The sequence below is a fragment of the Bubalus kerabau genome, chromosome 1 (genome assembly GCF_029407905.1).
Source record: "Bubalus kerabau isolate K-KA32 ecotype Philippines breed swamp buffalo chromosome 1, PCC_UOA_SB_1v2, whole genome shotgun sequence".
Classification (NCBI taxonomy): Eukaryota; Metazoa; Chordata; class Mammalia; order Artiodactyla; family Bovidae; genus Bubalus; species Bubalus kerabau.
The window spans coordinates 104560243-104581383 of NC_073624.1; the positions used below are offsets into that span (position 1 = coordinate 104560243).

At 36.8% G+C, this 21141-nt stretch overlaps 3 protein-coding genes across 12 annotated transcripts in view; 2 read left to right on the forward strand and 1 right to left on the reverse strand.

Annotated features, from left to right (window-relative positions):
* CEP290 (centrosomal protein 290) overlaps window positions 1-6306 on the forward strand; it is a 96664-nt gene extending 90358 nt beyond the window's left edge. For all 10 annotated transcript variants that reach the window (XM_055586111.1, XM_055586092.1, XM_055586135.1 and 7 more), the window contains 4 exons: window positions 690-763; window positions 1307-1401; window positions 4526-4605; window positions 5498-6306. In XM_055586111.1, coding sequence (XP_055442086.1) covers window positions 690-763; window positions 1307-1401; window positions 4526-4605; window positions 5498-5728 — 480 coding nt within the window. In that variant the 3' untranslated portion in view covers window positions 5729-6306. The remainder of the gene's footprint in view (window positions 1-689; window positions 764-1306; window positions 1402-4525; window positions 4606-5497) is intronic.
* A 123-nt stretch (window positions 6307-6429) lies between these two features.
* Window positions 6430-16234, reverse strand: RLIG1 (RNA 5'-phosphate and 3'-OH ligase 1). The gene is made up of 7 exons (XM_055586268.1): window positions 15993-16234; window positions 14821-14938; window positions 11795-11890; window positions 10807-10923; window positions 9128-9325; window positions 7965-8134; window positions 6430-6657 (listed from the first exon to the last, which is right to left on the reverse strand). Exons 1-7 carry the CDS (start codon window positions 16080-16082, stop codon window positions 6469-6471), a joined length of 978 nt encoding a protein of 325 aa, XP_055442243.1. The 5' UTR covers window positions 16083-16234; the 3' UTR covers window positions 6430-6468.
* A 35-nt stretch (window positions 16235-16269) lies between these two features.
* C1H12orf50 (chromosome 1 C12orf50 homolog) overlaps window positions 16270-21141 on the forward strand; it is a 33693-nt gene continuing 28821 nt past the window's right edge. The window contains exons 1-2 of the mRNA XM_055586254.1: window positions 16270-17379; window positions 19462-19691. The gene's annotated coding sequence lies outside the window, so the exon portion shown is untranslated. The remainder of the gene's footprint in view (window positions 17380-19461; window positions 19692-21141) is intronic.

Consider the following 21141-nt stretch of genomic DNA (forward strand, 5'->3'; position numbering starts at 1 on the left):
ATCTTCCAGTGGTCCCCATACCCTAGCATAAAATCCTGAAGTTCATTCATAGCCGGCACAGACCTACATGGTCTGGCATCTGGTTTCCTCTCTGGCCTTGTCTTTACCTTCTCTGGCAGTGTCCTAGCCACAGTAACTCCTTTCAGTCCTTGGAACAGACCAAACTCATTTGGTTTATTCAGGGCCCTGCTTTTGTTTCCCTTGTTTAGAATACTGTTCGCCCAAATATTCCCATACCTCACTCCCCACTGGCATGTCTCTCCTTAAACGCAGGCTTTCAGACCCTCCCAGTCCCCACACTGTGTTCCAGTCACTCTCTGTCCTCCTACTCTGTTATTTTTCTTAAGAGGCTCCTCCATCTTGAAATGTAAACCAATCACATCACATCACATGTTCACTGTCTTCCCCCACTGACATTGAGAGAACCAACCACAGGAACATGCAGGAAGGGATTTTGCCTGTTTTTTCCACTGCTGTATCCAGTGTGTCTAGGACAGTGCCTGGCATGCAGTAGTTCGTCAGTAAATAATTGTTGAATAAATAGTGGATAGAGTCACCATAGATGTGTAATCATACGTACTTTTGAAAGCTCAGATTCTAAAATTATGCTTTATTGAAAGTATGGATCTTTATAAAACCCCATGTTTCCATGTCAAACTTTGTCTTCTAACTTTTCATTGTGCACAAAGATTGAGATTCTCAAACATGTTCCTGAAGGTGATGAGACAGAGCAAGGCCTTCAACGGGAGCTTCGAGTTCTTAGGTATATTATTTGTTCATATGACTACTTTCTTAAAAATTATTTTTTAATACAACCAGGTTTGCTGTATCTAGAGTTAAGATTTTTCACCCTTGCTGCCTAATTGGTTTATCAGCCTTCTTTCACCCTTCTAATGCCAGTGACTCTTTTATATAATAGATGGTATAAAAAGGATAAACCAGATCCTAATACAGGTGTCATCTGTAATTTAAACTTTCTTAGTAGCATAGAATATATTAAACCTTAGCTTCCAAAGGCAAGTATTAATGGAATGAGAAAAAAAATTCTTTACTTCCAAGGCTCCTCCCTACAAAACTACTCTTGAAAATGACATAAAATTTTAAGAAAAACATGGATTTTTAATCTGTGATTTCTGTTTGAGAATGGTAGCACTGCAGTAGTTGAAGTAGATGGGCAAATGTTTACCTTTATAAATATTAGCAAGTTCTAAGCACTGTGTATCACACAGTTAGAGAAATGCTCAGACCTATTTTGTGGTGCAATGTCTTTTTTTTTTTTTTTTAACACATTATCATTGTGTTCTAGATTAGCTAATAGTCAGCTGGAAAAAGAAAAAGAAGAATTAATCCATCGGATAGAAATTAGCAAAGACCAAAATGGACCTGACAGTAGCAAATCTGGTAATGTATTTTTTAACATACTCATAGCATGTTAGCTAACCCAAGTTTTTGAATTAGGATTTGCCTTGTTTACAGATTTAACTGTCTTCCTAAAAAATCAAATCCTTGATGTAAGTTTTTAGAGCTGTCTCTTTCCTCCACAGAGCAGTGTTCCCATTGAGCCCTTTATTTGTAATACTGAGTAGCAAGTATTCAAGCCTTTCTCCTTGTTCCCTTTTGGATGTTACAGATTTATCATCACATAATGCTAAGTAATAAATACTAAGTCTCTTGCTTCCAGTTTCTCAGTATAGGCACTTTGAAGCCCATTTAACATATTCTAAATGTTACTTTCATCTTGTTATTAATTTAAAAACTACGTGTGTATAAGCAAACATTGCCTATATCCTTTCTTTTTTCCTTTTACAAAGTAAAATCTAACCTTCTAGTTTCTATTTGCATTCAGAAGTGGTTACTAATCATTTCGCTATTCCAGTGTGCATAGGTAATGTATTAATAAGCAATTGGTAGCTCAGAGGTAAAGAATCTGCCTGCAATTCAGAAGACCTTGGTTCAATCCCTAGGTTGGGAAGATCCCCTGGAGAAGGGAATGGCAACCCACTCCAGTATTCTTGTCTGGAGAATTCCAAGGACAGAAGAGCCTGGCGGACTTCCATTCATAGGGTTGCAAAGAGTCGGACATGACTGAGCAACGAACACACACACATGTAATATATATACATGGGTACACATATAGTGAACAGTTGATCCTCATTATTTGCACATTCTGTATTTGCATATTCACTTACTACAATTTACTTGTAATCTAACATCAGTCCTGTGTGGTACTTCTGCAGACATAAACAGAGCAGTGAGAAATACAAGTTTTATGATGCAGTTTTTCAGATGAGATTCAACAAGGTGACGCTCTGCGTTTGTTTCAGCTGTAGTACAGGGATGACCAGAGGATGGAGTCAGTACTGGGGAGTGCAGCACAGGGCAAGAACCGCTGGTCCTGGGACCACTTGGAGTGGATTTAAATCTCAGTTCTGATACCTGTTATTGGGGCAGACTCTGACACTTCTGAACCTTGTTTTCTCTCTTGTAAAACAAAATAGAACAAGTTCTAGGATGAATGTTTCCAGGATATCAGATATAAAATCTATGTGAGATATATGTGTATATTTTCCCTAAGGAGAGTGGTTCAAAATTCACTAATTGATTTTTTCATGTTATAGAACTTAACTACTGCAAATAATAAGAATATATTGTTTGTATGCATATTGTACCAGACACCTTGATGGAAATGCCAAATTCTGTTCCAAAGGATTATAGTAACTTATATCTGAGCAGTTTTTTACTATTTCACATAGCTTTTCAGTATCCTATCAAGTAGCTTTTATACAAAATAGCAACAAGACTATCATGTATGAGTTGTATTAAACACTATGCTAAATGCTTTACAAGCATTTTATAATTCTTATGACCCTGAATTTTGAGTACTTCTGTCTCCATTTTACCTCCAAAGAGGTTAACCTGTCCACAGGGCTACAACAGCTAGGAAGTAGCCGAGGCAGGATGAAGCCTAAAGCTGTAAAACTCCAAAGTTCCTTGCCATTCTCTGCTATTGACCACTATACTGCATCACTTTTCGGTGACTGGAAGTACATGCATAAACCTCTTCTGACAACATCTCTTACAGCAGCCAGTTTGGTATACTACACCAGACACAATACCAAAGAGTTGTTAATGCTGTTGACATTCGGCAAGTTCCCTTTTTCTAAACTTAAACCTCCCAAGAGGGGATTTCTGAACCCTTATTTTCTTTATCTATTTAAAAATAAGGATATCAGTAAAAGATTTTTAAGGCTCAAAAAACAATTTGTTTTGGAAATTTTAAAGCACTATTTAACTTAAGTGCTTATTAAGCTAACTTTTGGAGAATGCTTATACATTATAACTGGGCTTCCCAGGTGGCACAGTGGTCAAGAATCCACCTGCCAGTGCAGGAGACACAGATGTGGGTTTGATCCCTGAGTCGCGAAGGTCCCTGGGAGTAGGAAATGGCAACCCACTCTAGTCTTCTTGCCTGCAAAATTTTATGGACACAGGAGCCTAGCGAGCTAGTGTCCATGGGTGACAAAAAGTCAGACACGACTGAGCACACACACATACATAATCAGTTTTACTGCACTATTTCATTACCAATGTGTGTAATATATAGCATCGCACTGATTAAGACAACTCACACAGCATTTCAGTGATCAAGAATCAATCTGTAAACAAAATCATGAGCACTTTATGCAAAGGTGAGGAAAGCTTTGAAAAGTATGAGGAAAATACTTGTCTCCTACTTAAATTAGAGGAGCATTCCAAGGTCACCTTAATAGAATATGCTTCCTGTCCCATTATTGAAAATGTGTTTGCTGACCATTATTTTGTCAAAATTTAGCATTTTAAAAAATTTTACCTTTTGATGGCTATATGACACATTATATGCAGTTTAAAGAAAATGTTTCTAGCAAAGATGGTTAATTAAAGAAAAACTCCTACTGCAGATCGATTCTCTTTATAAAATTAGAGATATGTTTAACTCTGGAGGAAATCAATAAATTAAACTAATGCCCTTATGCTTTCTATGTTTTCCTACCAAAACGTCAGGATGTATTCATCTTTGTGTATCCATCCTGCCCAGCACCTTCATCACATAATAACTACACAGTAAATGCATCCTATGCACAGGGAACAGCCAGAGCTGCTGGTAACCGGAGCACTTGGCCACCTTATGGCTATAGCCCCTTCCCTAATCATGTACTTATTCTAACATTGTACATTTAGACTTAAAAAATTTTCTTGGTTCTAGAATTTTCCTCTGCAAATAATGATTTCTTCCATGTAAAAAATTAACCTGACTCTATACTTCTAACACCTAGCTTATGTCCCTTCTCTTTGTTTGCTATGGAATTGTAATACTTGATATAGAGGTTAGCATACAGAATTCACAGCCTGAACTGTTTCAGCTATAAAAGGCCACATTTTCCAGGCTCTAGTTCCATAAGTTTCTTCTTTCTCTTCTAAAATAAGTCCATTATCTTGAACTCAGAGTGGGAAAAAGCTTAGTCTAATTTTCACTTTGTGGGGGCAGATCCTGATCACCTAATGGAAAAGATCAAAGATCTAGAGACACAGCTCAGAACCTCAGACATGGAAAAGCAGCATTTGAAGGCAAGTATTTAATTATATCTAATTATCATATTATGTTTTGTGAAAACAGCTGTTGAAAACTATTTTTATGATCACCATCTCTGAGTTTTAACTATGTATCCTAAATATTCCTGGAATCATGTTTTATACTTACATTTAAACCTTGACATTAAGGTTTTTATATTCGTCCTACTTAAAATATAAAAATATTATAGAGAACTACCAAGAAATTGAGACAGAATGGGATTCTTTAGAGAGTTAATTATTTTTATTGTCACAAATATAGCTCATTATTTTAATATTTTCCTAAGTTTTGGGTCACATCGGGAATAGTGTCTTTCTCTTTTTTAAATTCTTTTCAGAAATAGTTCACATAAAGATATTTGATATGCTTTTCTCTTAATACTCTAAACACAATGAAAGAACATAAATATGAAAATTAACTAGTGCTCACTGGCTATTCTACCTGGTCATTAAAGCTCAAATTGTTTCTTTACCAGATGCTTACTTTTAGCCAGGCAGAAGCCATACAGTTTCCATGATCATAAATATAACAGGTGACCATTATTCATTAAAAATTAGATACTTGTAAAGAAAATACAAATGAAGCCTAAACCAAAGAATTGTAACCAGAATAACTTCAGTGTTGTGAATAACCAAGTTTTTTGACTGCCTCACACTGAGAACATCTTAATATTCTTTTGGGGAAAGATTAAATCCCCTCTGATTTAATAGTTGATAAATTATAGTGCCAGACTAGGATATAACTTAGAGAATAATTTGACTTCTGCCTTATATTTGACTGTTCAAGTTTCTTTGGCTTTCATGTTTGTAATTCATTCTCTTTAGTTCATACCTAAAGAATGTATTTTTTTCCTGTGTATACCTTTAAAAGATAATATATTCTTATTAGGAGGAAATAAAAAAGCTGAAAAAAGAACTGGAAAATTTTGATCCATCATTTTTTGAAGAAATTGAAGATCTGAAGTATAACTACAAAGAAGAAGTGAAGAAAAATATTCTCTTAGAAGAGAAGTTAAAAAAACTTTCTGAACAATTTGGAGTTGAATTAACTAGTCCTGTTGCTGCTTCTGAACAGTTTGAAGATGAGCAGGAAAATCCTGTTAATTTCCCCATATACTAAAAGGCCATCTCTAACAATAGTTTTATTTAACTATTTACTAACTTTGTAAGTTAAAATTCCATCTGGAAATCAAGCAAGTCTGACCTACATGATTTCCTTCCCAATACCTCATAGCTTTACTTAAATTGGAATTTTTAGTAAATAAAATTATATGAAAATTTCAACATATTAGGAAAGTATATTTTTGAAGACTGTTAGTATAAGTTATGTCTGTCAAATAGGCAATGAGCTATGGTAAATTTTTATACATTTATAATGTACTAAGTTTCTTAAGCATTTAAAACTGGGGTTTTATGTATACTTACATATTTATATATGTGTTAAGATTCTCAAATTATGTCTATATAAATGTTATAAAGTTGAGCCGTATGTTTTGTTAAATGTCTAGCAATTTTAAATTCAGTTTAAATTATTTAATTTTTAAAGTAATGGTCCAAAATTGTTGGTTTGTCTTTTAAACTACCCATGTACAATGGACTGAATCCAACCTTTGTACAAAGTGGAGAGCTTATTATTATATTTTTACTTCCAGAGGTTAAAATTCATTTGCTGTTTCTAAATAAAATTTTGAATAGATATTTGCAGCTGGAAAATTGATTGCTTCAAATGCTAAAAGACATGCTGCTATATTAAGACACTGAATAATAAACTGAAACTGAGATATTTTTACCTTATAAACATGGCAGAGTATTCAACATTAAAACAGAACAATGAAGCTGGTTTTTAATTGCACTTCCAATTTATACAGTAAGTATTATATCTTTGAGCCTACCAAATTTCTGATTGTCTATTTTTGAAAAATGATTAAATAAACACTTTGCATCAAAGGCATACTCATATTTGTTCAGATTCATGTTGATAATAACTGGTTTTGAATTCATATAAGTATCTGGGATTGGCCAACATAAACCAAGATGGTGGCGATGGACCTGAAAAGAAAAAAAAAAAGTTAGCTTTAGCCTATATTATTTTTGCTCACTTACAAATCTTTTGAGTGCCTACTATTTCCCAGCCACTGGGAGTTATTTAAGGTTCTACTTCATCTTACCCTTTTTTTTAAATAGATGTTTTCCTCCTGACATAGTATATATTTACTTGCTTATTCTCTGTCTTCCCCATTAGAATGTAAGCTTCATGAAGGCAGAGACACTGTTTTGTTAACTCTGTACTTTCAGCACCTGGAAACATTCCAGGAACATAATCAGGGGCTCCATAAAAATGGTAATGAATAAGAGAGTCTGTTGCTAAATACAGAAGGTAGCCAGTTGAAAAATGTGGGTAGAAGTCATTCTAACCAAAGGGAATAACATGTGATAGAATAGTGCTTTTTGCTCTGGTTGCATTTAGTTAAGAACATATACAATGTGTATGTTTGAAAGATGAAAGTGGAGAGTTCTAGAAATTTTAGCAGGTGCTAGATCATGAAAAATCTTAAATGTCACTAGGCAGGGGAACAGTATTCTCATTCATTTGTGAAGACAGGACAGGAATAAGACTGAAAGATAATGCTTGGGATGGTGATAAAATAATTCAAGCATGAGTCTTGGTTTAAATTAAAATTAACAGCCCATTGGTTGGTGAGAAGTACACAGATACAACAGATGAGACTCTTTCAGAACTGATAATTAGATGTATGAAGTGATGGACAGAGGTGTTAAAAATGATTTCTAAGTTTTTGGCTTCAGTTAATTGTTTGGAGTCTGGGTTGGTCCAAACTGGATTAGTTCCAGTTTTGAACATTACAATGTGAACCTATGTGAAATTAAATAGACAAGTCCAGGACACAGAAAGAGAAAAAGTGTAAAATAATTCATTCTGTACATATTAACTGTCACCTTGGCACTCTCTTAACAAATTCTATAATCAAGCAAGTTTGAGAAATGCTTTCACGTGAGGTCATTATAGTACAGATGATTCAGAGAACACATATGTTCAACATGAATTTCCAAGAAGGAATATGTAGTATGTAGGGTCTTCCAGATGTTTTCATCACTAATTCTGAAGCACATCTGGAAGAACCAAAGCCCCACAGAATGCATATTGGGAAACAATGTTATCGTATAAAGACGGTGGCACATGAGATGAGGACATTACTGCATATCAGAATTACTGCTATTTGATGAAGACATTATTGCGTATCAGAACTGCTGCAATTTGTAGAGTACTGCAGTGCCGCTTCTACTTTATTTCAGGAACATAAAGTGACATAACCTTACAAATTATTTTCTGCCATTACCTTGATTAAACAACCATCATTGCAATGCCATACTATTCCTTCAATTTTACCCTCTCTGCAACCATCAAACCAGGACAACAGATCACTGTGCTTCAAGGTAGGTAGATTTCTTATTTGAAATGCTCCATGTGGTATAAGAAGATGTAATGGATGCTTTTTGCTTCCTAACCCTAAAATCATAAAAATTTTCCATTAGCCATTCAGAAGTTTCAAAAAGAATTAGAAAATTTCTCTCTCCAAGTAAAAAAAAGCCTCTTAAAACACTGAGGGATAAATTTACCAAAAAGTCTAATTCCTTGAAGAGAAATATATTACAACTGCCTTCACTCACAAGTTGGCACTTTATCCCACTAAGTCTAAATTCTACTTCAAGTGCTCTATACCAGGAGTTGGCAAACTTTAACCTTCAGACCAAATCCAGCCAAATGCCTATTTTTGTAAATTGTTTCAATGGAACACAGCCAACCCATTCATTTAAGCACTGTCTATGGTCTTTGAGAGATATGCCCCCAAAAAACTAAATATTTACTATATAGCCTTTTAGAGAAAAGTCCACCAACCACTGCTCTACACCAGTGGCCACAATCATTCAGTGTTTGCCAAATGGCCACGCTGTATCTGGTAACTTGCAGTTACTGTCTTAGCTTCTTTTCACTTGCCAATCAATCTGCTTCTGATCGTATATTGGATTTTGTTATTACAGCTTTAAGGACCTTGGGTCTGTCTTCATTTGCCTGTCAACAATACTCCATAGTGCCCTCAGGACTTGTACTCAAATCATCATGGTATATATTCTGATGCTTCTTACGATATTCATTGCTAATTCTTTTATTTAGTTTACTCTTACCTGTTATAATTAAACTAATTACCTCACCATGAATGGATAAAGATATAGGGTACACATACAGAAAATGGAACATTAGGCATAAAAAAAGAATGAAATCCTGTCAATTGTAACAACATGTATAAACCTAAAGGATATTATACTAAGTGAAATAACAGACAAATACTACATGATTTCACTTAAAAAGGGAATCTAAAAAGAACAAATAATTCCAAGTTTATTAGTCACTCCTATAGTGTGTATTTCTTTCAGTTGAACCTTAGCAAGTTTTCTTTATAAATGACTACTGTTAACTAAACAAGAAAAAGGCTTTATTCACCATAAGGATTTCCATTAATATTGGTTCCTATAAGCTCCAGTGTTTGTTCTAGAAGATCTGAGAGCGGCACTGCACTAATTTCCAAAAGCCCAGGATCGTCAGGATGATGCCTCAGGACCAGGGCGATCTCAAACTCGTAATCGACCACGGACGAATGCCAGCAGTACTGCTTGTTGTTTTTCTCCACTGGGACCCAGCCTGTCATTTAAAGAAACAAGTGAGGGGTTTGGTTTTGTTTTGTTTTGCATTGTTTTTCTCTGGATTAAGACTAAGGTAATTTTAATTTTTGTTGCCAATTTTCTGGATGTTCTATCACACAAAGGTATCATTCAACATCAGTGGGGATGTTAACAGTTTTGCTACTTTGTAAATCATCCTCTTTCCAATCATAAGGTCTCTTGATTCTGCAGAGGAATTAACCTGTTTTATTATTTACTACAGAGTACCCAGAATTCTTTTAAAAGAAAATTCATATTTTCAATAAGAACTGAGGCACCATTCTAAGACACAGCACTAAAACCTTTTTTCAGTTTTCTCTCTACCTCCTCTCCAGTTTCAGGGACAACAGACAGATGCAATTGTTCCGCAATTTATTGTATTGTTCTGGTATTTATTGAACAATGTATTGATTCTACATTTATCGAATTCTATTCCCTTCCTAACTCCTGTTGCCAGATTAGGCTTCTTTGTTGTGGAGAATTCCTTACCAAAAAAAACCCTCCAAACTATGGCATAAACACTATTATGACCATCACATCTTTGGTATTCATTATTCATCCAGACTACTGTAATAACCTCTTCACTAGTCTACTATCTCCAACTCCCTACCCTACTTTTATCACAGTTCTATTTCAAGAATTTATATTTAGTTCTGCTGTATCGTTGCTTAATAGTCATCTTTAGGATAAACTTCACAAAGTTCTTCAGATAGAATACAAAGCCATTTAAGTAGTGACCCCATTACACATCTCCAGCCTCTACTTTTATAACTCAAGTTATAAACATTCCAGCCACAGTAAGGTGTTATTTAAAATTTCTGAAAGATGCCATGACCTCTCCCCTTTGTGGGAGTTTGCCTAAGCTAACCTCTCTTCCCTTGCCAACTAACTTCCTGGCTCTTGAGCTTCAGGATAAATGTCCATTCTCCTTAGATGACTCTACTAACCACCAAGGTTGAACTAGGAATTCTTCCTCTTTTCTCCAACTGTACCTTGTGCATTATTTCCTTCTAGTTCTTAAATCATTCTATTATTGGTAGACTTTTTTTTCCTACTGTCTATAAGATCATCAAGGATAAGGGTTCTGATCTTCATTTTTATATTATTAAAATCTAAGAATACTTTGCACATTATAGGCACTTAAAACATATGCATATTGTTAACTTCAGTCTAAAAAGTAAAGGCTTAATATGATTTAATCAATCATACCATCTATCCTGACAGTACTTCAAGGCTATTCCCAAACTCAATGCTTTATTAATTTTTATAGACTAGAGGTAGTAAACTGTCCATCTGAGAAAATATTCTAAAACTGAAAGGACAGTCTTGATATGAAACATCTTTGGTATAAATACCATGAACCACCATATTAAAATTATATTCTATAATTTCCAATTGCATGTATCTTATTCTTTTTACTAGTAAACACAAAATTGTATCTTAGAAGAGATCTAGTAATACCAGGAATGTGTCCATTTTCATCAGGCATCGGATTCCCATTTATCTGTTCTATTTCCTTCGCTGGTATCCAGCACTCTGGAACAGGTTTGAAGTCCTCCTCAACATTCCAAAAAAATTCTAAAAGAATTAAATAATCTTATATGTGGTGATACTTTAAACAATATAAAACACTGAACAAATTCTAAGTGGGAACAACTAACAAGCCCCATCAAATCAGGTACCATATTAATTAGTCTCCATTCATTACCACCACCACACTTCTCAGGGTTAAGGTACTAACAATTCAAATTTTCAATTTTGAACCCACCATCTGTAACAGTAAGTTAACAGTCTAATTAAAGCAGCCAATGTTACAGTATGTATAGATTTATGGTCAATTTTTAATGCACTATGAATACAAATATATAGATTATATATATGAGTAGATATATAATGATACATGTATTCAGTTCAGTCGCTTAGTCGTGTCTAACTCTTTGCGACCGCATGAATTGCAGCACGCCAGGCCTCCCTGTCCATCACCAACTCCCAAAGTTCACTCAAACTCACGTCCATCAAGTCGGTGATGCCATCCAGCCATCTCATCCCGTCGTCCCCTTTTCCTCCTGCCCCCAATCCCTCCCAGCATCAGTCTTTTCCAGTGAGTCAACTCTTCGCATGAGGTGGCCAAAGTACGTATATATCTACTTAGAGGAATTTAACGTAAAACTATTAATAACCAAATGTGTCACTCATAGTAACTTGTATGTTTTAATAAAACTGACAAACTACAATGAAGAGTCACAGAAATGTTAGGAAAATATTTTGAAATCTTTTTCAAGAATATGCTTTTACATAAAAAGATACTCAGTTGTAATTTTTTTGTTTTCCCAAAGTGCTTACACTGTAAAGAAGGATATAATGTATAGAACACCACAGCAAGAAATAAGACAAAAATTTCAACTTAAATCATGAATAGCTTTAAAAAAAAAAAAAAGAACCCACGAACCTTTTGAGTTTTGTTTTGAATGTAGAAAATTTTTAAATCTTTTCTCAGCTAATTTGTTAGGTTTCCTATCTAGCCGAGCCCAAAGGTATGGCTGACCTAAAAAATAATAAAGAAAAAAAAAGTTTAAGAGGCAAACAATAAAATTTAGCTTGAAAGACATTTCAGGATAACCTTTTTCAATAAACGCAGGGTCATTTCCTCTAAGAGAAACAACCCGAAAGACAAAGAGAATATGCAGGATAACAAACAAAACAGATCTGACCATTTCAGTAAGGACATCATCCCACAGACATATGAGAAACTAGCAGTCGTGAGAAACTGAAGCTATCTCTTTGCTAACGGAAACATAACCAGAAATTGTATTCACACCTGCTCTAAAATGTAACTATGTTAAATTATGCTATGAGGGTTAACACCCCAAAATGCAGCCAGGGGTCTCAGAAGTTTCCCCTGAAACTTTTACGTATGAAAAAACGTACCAGCATTTTTGCTCGACAACAGTGAGGCTAAGGAGTTGCACTTGGTCTCAGTGAGCCTCCTGCGGGGCTGCTGCTGAGGCTGGTTACTTAGCAGGAAGATGCCTTCATGACCAGCAAAATATAAAAATCCCCAACTGAGACTGCATTTCAGATTCCCCATTTCTGAGGTGTTCTCTGCCTACATCAGTGGTGGTCCCTAATTTTAAAAAGTTTGTCTTTCCTAGATTTGTCAGGAAGGTAGGGGAGGCATTAGGGGAGGACCATAGACGCTTTCACCAGGTCTCATCAGACCCTTCGGAGAAGGCAATGGCACCCCACTCCAGTACTTTTGCCTGGGAAATCCCATGGACGCAGGAGCCTGGTAGGTTACAGTCCATGGGGTCGTGAAGAGTCAGACACGACTGAGCGACTTCACTTTCACTTTTCCCTTTCATGCACTGGAGGAAGGAAATGGCAACCCACTCCAGTGTTCTTGCCTGGAGAATCCCAGGGACGGGGAAGCCTGGTGGGCTGCCGTCTATGGGGCTGCAGAGTCGGACACGACTGATGTGACTTAGCAGCAGCAGCAGACCCTTCACTCGGAGAGAGTCTTTGGTTGTGATGTGCATCCTTTTAATGCCCTTACTGCATCGCCTATCCTGTACCTGTAATTAACTGTGGATTTATAAGCACTGTCACTCTGGGTTCTCTAAGTGTTCTTTAGCAATCCAATTTTGTTTAACTGCCACCATTATATTGATAGTAAAATTACACAATGTGGTGCATACTTAAGTTTCTTAATATAAATATGTGCCTGTGTGCTAAGTCGCTTTGGTCATGTCTCACTCTTTGTAACCCTATGGACTGTAGCCTCCCAGGCTCCTCCGTCCATGGGATTCTTCAGGCAAGAATACTGGAGTGGGTTGCCTCGCCCTCCTCCAGGGAAATCTTCCTGACCCAGGGATGGAACCCACTTCGCTTATGTCTCCTACATTGGAAGGAGGGCTCTTTAACACTAGTGCTGCCTGGGAAGCCCACAATATAAATATAAAACCCTAAAGAAAACTTTGTTTCTTCAAATATATAAATCAGCTTTTTGAAAAATTATTGATTAGTTTGGGTAAGGCATCCTACATTACTTACTAGCTATACCAATAAATAATACAAAGAACCAGATTAAAACTACACTGTCATTTCTGTTGAACAAACCTTTTGTTCTTTTTAAAAATAAACATAAAAAATGCATTGCACACCCATTAAGATGGCTACTATCAAAAAAACAGAAAATAACAAGTGCTGGTGAGGATATGGAAAAGCTGGAACTCTTCTTTCTATACTCCTGGTAGGAACACAACAGTGCACTTGCTACAGAAAAGAGTATGACAGTGCCTTAAAAAAATAAAAAGAATTACTATAGGATCCAGCCATTCCACTTTGGGATATATACCCTGAAGACTTAAAGGAGGGATTCTAAGAGAGATTTGTGTACCGTGTTCATAGCATGGTTCACCTAGCACACACTGATGGATGAACGGTATGCACACACAATTATGTGGTAACACAAACGTGTGGCATTCACCCTTTTATAAAGGAAGACAATTCTGACATGCGCTACAACACGAAGGAATCTTAAAGGCAATATGCTAAGTGAAATAAGCCAGTCACCAAATGACTCCATGTACATGAGTTACCTAGTCAAAATCCTAGAAACAAAGCAGTGTGTGCAACAAGGTGGGAGGCTGAGGTATTGAAAAGGTGTGAAGTTTCAGTTTGGCAAGATGAAAAGAGTGTTGGAGACGGACGGTGTTGACAGCAGCACAACAGTGGGAACTGCGCACCGCACTGAACTGCACACTGAAAAAGGACTAAGTGATTTCTGTGTTATGTGAATGTCATCACACCAAAGGAAAAAGGTGCACTTCAGAGGAGACTTCCTATTACGAAGAATGTATCCAATAAGCATTTAACTTTTATTTCTCTTGCTGGAAGTGAGAAGTAATTTCAATATCTAGAAAAAAAGCACAAAGATTATTTCTGTCTTTTCAATGCATTTTTTTCCATAACATAGTTGACAATTTTGATTTGAGTTTCTCTTTTAAAGTACATTAAAATGAAACAAATTAGAGACACTGGCAACAGTAATAAAACAACTGAATTAGCACTGGGCTCAGCAGAATAAGAACAAGCTTTAGGGTCACATAAACCTGGGTCCTATTACCAGTTGAGCCTTCATTAATTAAATGGTTTCGAACAAATTATTTATGTTCTCTGAGCTTTGGTTTCTGTTTCAGTGAAACAGGAGAGGCTTATTGTGCAGATAGATAAGGATAACACATAAAGCATTTATCATACTGTCTGGCCCTTAATCAGTATTAAGTAAATATTAAGTTATCTTCCTTTCTTCCCCCAAGAGAAAGATACAATGGTATAGTAAATATAATGTATCAATTGTGACTTTATTATCTTCCCATTATACTTAGGTTTCCAAGGGTTTATGAAGAGCACTTCAGATATATACAGTTTAAGTGATTAAGAAAAATAAATATTTGTAGTACAGTTTTATTTTACCTTTGTAGTTAGTAACATAACAACATGTTCCATCCACTTTTTCTGTTGGAATTGCATTGTATATATCTGCATCTAATGCCTTGTGACTTAAAGTTTCAGTTGCCAAAACTTTAAATGGCTTAAAAGAGAAAAAGAAAACTGGTTTAAGATAAACAGCCTCTATGCCTTCTACACGCTCTCACCTGGAAGATTTTAATTTCCCTAGTTCCACGGTATGATCACCAGTTTATCCTTCAAAATATTTCTCCTGTAAAGTTCTTACAAATCATCTCCTCCTCGTCTATGCTATCACAGCAATACATGTTTGTCCACCGAGATTTGTTAAGTACAGTTGACTCCACCAACAGGGGTTTGAACTGCATGGGACCATTCACACGCAATTTTTTTTTTCAATAGTAAATCCTGCAGTACTACACACAGTTGGTTGAATCCTGGATGCAGAAGCCTTGTTACGGAGGAAACTTGAATATGAGGGCCAACCACAAGTTATACTCGAATTTCAGGGGATCGGACCCCGAATCCTGGCATTGTTCACAGACCAACTGTATTCACGTTTCTTTATCCACCATAATGAGCTTGACACCAGGAATCATATCCTATGCAGAGCTGTATGCCTAGCTCAGGTGTTACGTGTGTTCATTTACTTGATAATCATTTGCTAAAAGCCTCCTAAGGGTTAAGCACTGGCCTCAGCACTAGGATAGAGGTCAAATGGCACCTGCCTTCGGTGGAACGTTTATTTTAAGGAAGGAGACAACAGTCATAAAATGCATAATATAATGTTAAGTACGTTAAGTGCAAAGGAGAAAAACGGGCACCCTTTCAGCTTTATCAGTAGTAAACTGCGTTTTTAATTTATGATTTGCTTATTGTCAGGAAGCCAAAAGAGCATCAAGAATGGAGGAAAAAAAAGTTCCAACTAACTTCGTGATTCATTTTCACTTCTGAGAAAGACTATGCCACCGTTTTACAAGTCTTTACAATCTATGACACTTTTATCTATCTGAAGGAAGACCTGTACCCTAGGCCGCCGGAGCGAACCCTGCAGAGAGATCCCCGGGCTGGAGGGCGGCTCTACCGCGCCTGGAAGCGCTCGCGGGTTCAAATGCAGCCCGCGTCGCGGGGAGGAACCCACCCGCGGCCGCCCCGCGGGCCCCGTGCTCCCTTGGTACCTGATGCTCCCTTTTGGTGGAAGGCTCCTCTTTCACCTCCGTCACAAACACACACGGCATTTTCCGCTGCACCGACCCCAAGCGCCTCATGGTGGGTCCTCAAGCAGTGCTATTGGAGAGGGCCGTTCCGAGCAGCGCCGGGTCCTGACCAGGGGAGCGTTCAGAGCGGTCAACCGCGTACTCAAGTCGCTAACACGCCGCGAGCTGGCCAAGTAGCCGCGCTCCCCATTTCCCCGGTTCCGAGCGTAGGACGGGGACGCACGCCCGGAAACGGCCTCCTGGCCGCGGAGCCTTCTGGGAGTTGTAGTGCGGAAGCCGAGGTACCTTCGTGTGCGCCCTCGAGAGCGTCCCTCGGGGTTCTGGTGACCGTGAAAATACAAAGATCCGTTTCTGGTTTTATCCGTTTCTGGTGTGTGTGTATTAGTAGCCGATGATATTTATGAAAATTAAATGTTATCAAGCGATAAGTAATGAATTATTTCAGGTGGCTATTTAACATCATTTTGATGAAACAGATTTACGTGTTCCCTTTAATATTTTCCTGGGGAAAGCACTGTGCTGCTACTGCTAAGTTGCTTCAGTCGTGTCCGATTCTGTGCGACCCCATAGACGGAAGGCCACCAGGCTCCGCCGTCCCTGGGATTCTCCAGGCAAAAGTACTGGAGTGGGTTGCCATTTCCTTCTCCAATGCATGAAAGTGAAAAGTGAAAGTGAAGTTGCTCAGTCGTGTCCGACTCTTGGCGACCCCACGGACTGCAGCCCACCAGGCTCCTCCGTCCATGGGATTTTCCAGGCAAGAGTACTGGCGTGGGGTGCCATTGCCTTCTCCAGGAAAGCACTGTAGAAGCTTAGAAATATCCAGAGACATCTCAAAACGAAATGAAAAGTAATTTCCCAGGAAAAAATGTTAGAAAACGCTACAATTAAAATATCTGGGGCCAAAAAAAGAAAGAAAATTACCGTTTGGATTACGCCTCGTTGTGAGGCATCAGTTCAGTTTAGTTCAGTCGCTCAGTCGTGTCCGATCACGCGACCCCATGGACTGCAGCATGCCAGGCCTCCCTGTCCATCACCGATTCCCATAGTTTGCTCAAACTCATTGTAAGGCATAATATGGTCGAAATTGGTTCTGGTGGGGGTGTGTGTGTGTGTGTGTGTGTGTGTGTGTGTGTGTGTGTGTGTGTTTTCCCCAGAGTGAGTGCAAAGTTTAGCATTAGACCAGTTCCAAACCACTGGAATACCAACAACCAGATTTCAGTCTCTTTTTTCATAGGAATCTCTTACCTTAGTTAAGTATGAGCTCCAACAGAATGGCTTGAGCACTTGTCAGCAATCAACTGCAGAGCTAAAAACAGCTCTGACTTACTCCTCAAAAGAATTTCGGAGGGTAAGTAATAACAATCAACGGCTGAAAAAATAAACTTTTAGTAATAGTACCCTTTCTCACTGAAGCAAGTAGTCCGGAATAGGGACTTTTGATTACTGCCATCTTTTAGGTACTATGACAAAGCCCGAGTCTCATTTCTATAATTGTTTTATCTGTAGGCATCAAAGTTCCCAGCATTTTCCTGATTTAGCTCTCAGAAAATTAAACTACTATATTTCACTTGGAGGTATCTATGTATAAGGGAATTCCCAAAGAATAAAATATCCCTCAAAAAAAGTCACTGTTTTTTGATTTCTGGATTCAGAGGGGAGGGAGAGAAGTAGAGATCTGCCATACAAAAGTATTTACTTTTTCTTTTACTATCTTTGACTTTCTCATAGGAAAAATAAAAAAGGGCCTCGGGGTGGGGGTGGGGGGCGGGGGAGGGGTGGTGGTTGGTGGCTGAAAACACCTAATGTGAGATCCTGAGACCAGAAAGTCCTTAACATTGCATAGTCAAAAACCAGGGACTTTTTGTTCCTCCACAGGAGTCCTAAACTAAGAACTTGTTTCATGGGACTCAAGGAGACAACAATGAAATAACTCCTAAAACTTGTAACTGTCATTTCCCAAACTGCCAGAGAATCTTTTAGGTCCAACCTTCTATCGTTTCTGAAGATCACCTTCCAAAATATTCCACTTGCTGTTTGAAAGTAGCAGCAAAGCTAAACCATGTTTTAAGAAGCACTCTATTTCTAATGCTTTGATTTCATCAGTGCCTGGAGTAAAGCCTCCAGCAGAAACGAGGTAGTCCAACACTAAGGGGAGCCACTGGTCCAGTTCACACTCACAGTCTGGACTCCCACTCTGACAATGAGCAGCCCGTCCCTTTGATTCTCATAAGTCTGAAGAGCCAGCAAGGACTGACTACCAGCCCCAGTACTTAAAAGTGGTGTTACAGGATTCCACAATCTGGAAGAAAGACTTTTTTTCTCTAATGTGTTAGTGTTCTGACATGAACCGAAAATGAAGTATACAGTGCAGAGTATACCTTGGCCAACACACTCAAAAAACAAAATTTGCGGGCCTACCCTGAGTAGTGCAGGCAAATTTCTCATAACTCTGCTTTACTCATTACAGAGAGAAAAGACATCCTGGGTATGGTCATAGCTTTCCCTGAAAAACTATAAGGAGTTTCACAACAGGAAAGAAATGAAGAGAATAAGGAAAAGGTGGGGGAGAGGGTAAAAAGAAAGAAAGGGAAGGAAAAGAGAATTGGAAAAAAAGAAGAGGAAATTAGGGCTCCAGGCATGCTAAAGACTACCAAAATTCACAGATCTATTTACAATGACAAAAAAAAAAAAAATCCCCTTGTGGGTTTTTGTGTTTTTGCTGTTTCTAATGGAACATAGTTGTTCAAAACTAATTTCAAGAGGTAAAGCATTTTTTCAGCCTTTCTCCTATGTAAAACATGGATTCTCACAATGGCTTTAATCGTGATGTTAATGTAATCATGCAATAATGGTGTTTGGTAATAGTGATTACCAAAGTATTTGATAATAGTGCAATGCAGCTAGCTGTAAGTTCATATGTGGAGAGGAAGTTTATCTGGAGGCAAAGACTACTTAAAGCTGTTTCTTAGGGGTGTTTCTCCCAGTAAGCTATGTGCTTGAGATGGGTGCATTGTTATTCTAGAATTAGAAGGCAGGGCAAAACAAAAGTTGAGATATTAGATTTTTCTATATATCATTGCTAATATTTTCAAGGATTTAAGTTAAGTCTTTATTTTCTACTTCATTTACTTTCAATGCTGCATGGCTCTTGTTTTTTATTTTTGACTTTATTATTTTCCCTTATTTACAATTATAATTCTTTTATAAATTGTAGCATACTTTCTAGATTTTTATTCTAAAGCAGTGTACTCAAGTTCACACCAACTTAAGTCTGTTTCACTTAACCAAAGTGAATATATGTCTTGATCTTGTAAATTTCCAATTAAAAGTGCAAAGGTATTTAAAAATACACGTTGATCTATTGTAATTTCTCATATCTATGGCATCTCCTAAATTACCTACTATGAATATTTTTATTAATTTCTTCTAGGTTGTAGTTTTTAGTAAAGATACTAAGATGAAGAAAGATTTCAATAACTGCTGATTGAAATGTCTCATTCTGGGAATCGGAGTATTTCACTTTGCTTTCAACAAATTCTCAAAATTTGCAAGCATCTGGAAACTTAGTGCTATAGGAAGAATCTATTTCCCTTTTAATGATGGATGAAGAGTGAATGGACTAGAGCTACAAGATGAATAAGTAGTCCAACTTATTTTCAGGTACTATTAAATATCCCAATCTGAATGGTTTTTTCCCCAAATCAGTGGATAGTGGTGAGTACATAATTTTGTTTTCATCTTAAAATAAATATAGCATATTTACTTATATAAAAATTTGTTTTGTTTTCAAATCATACGTAGAAATGAGTCTAGAAAATAATTAACTTGTAAAATATTTAATACTTCTTAATTATGAAAGTATGAACTAGTTTATATTCCATATTTAATCAGAACATTGAAGGATAAAATATACTGTTTTATTTGTATTAGCTTTTTCCAGTCAATAACTAAACCAAGTAACAGAAATACTGTACAGTATTCACTAAGGTAAACTAGTCTACAGTTAGATGTGACATCATTTATGATGAGCAAATAATGAATTAGGTAACAATGAGGAAAATTCTGGAAGTTTGAGTTTGTGTGCTTACTAGCAACCACTTTCAACATTTCTGCAAAGCTAGAGAAGGTATCTTCTAATTTAAATTTCTTTAAGAATTATCTATTGTGTAATATACTGTCCACAGGAAGTCAGTTTTAAAGGAATACTACTGATAGCCTGAAAGACTGTGGAAAAGAAATTCTTTTTCCCCTTACACACTGATAGTTCTTATATTTGCATTCCTGCAATTCTTATATTAAAAAACATTGGATTAGCAGCAAGAGAGTTGAAAATGGCAGAAGTTGGGAATGACTGCTATTTCTTTTTTAATTCCACATGCATAAAGGTAAATATTGTACAACTTATGGTACATATTCCACGTACTTAAGCTTTTTAGTAGAATGAAGGAAAATATGGCAACAGTTTATTTGTATTGCTGAGTAAAAATTTAATATTTTCCCACAAAATATTGTACATACTTAAAATATGAAGTAAAACCTTATCATGTATTTTTGATATGTTGAGTTTCTCTGAGGAGATCTGGTAATATTTAAAATTATCTGAAACTCTCCTTCTATCTGCCAGTTACAAGCCTATGGCTTTTTAATCCTCATGTGGCACTTTTGCCTATATTATGGCTCCTTGAAACATCAAATTACTAATGTTAAAGCATATGATATTTTGGTTAATGTGATTCCAGTCATATATATTCAAATAGTTAAATTCAGGTTCACTATCAAACTCAGTTTAATAAATTTAATTGAGTCCCTATTTTGGAATTTTTTAATGAAATTATTGAATTTTCCTCTGTCAAAGTAATAGTAAATAATTAATATCATGGAAAAGGCAAAAAATAATACAAACGGGCCAAGCAAGGATTCAAGTTTATAAAGTTAAAATGGGAAAAAAAAAATGTCTAAGTGATTTGGATTAGTGGATCTCAATGAAGCCAAATAAATGTAGAAATCCAATGTTTGGAGCTTCATGTTCATGTCAGAATGAACCCAGTGAAAGACGTGCTGTGTCTGGTTTGAAGCATTTCATCTCTGCTAGGACAATTGATTAGAGTCA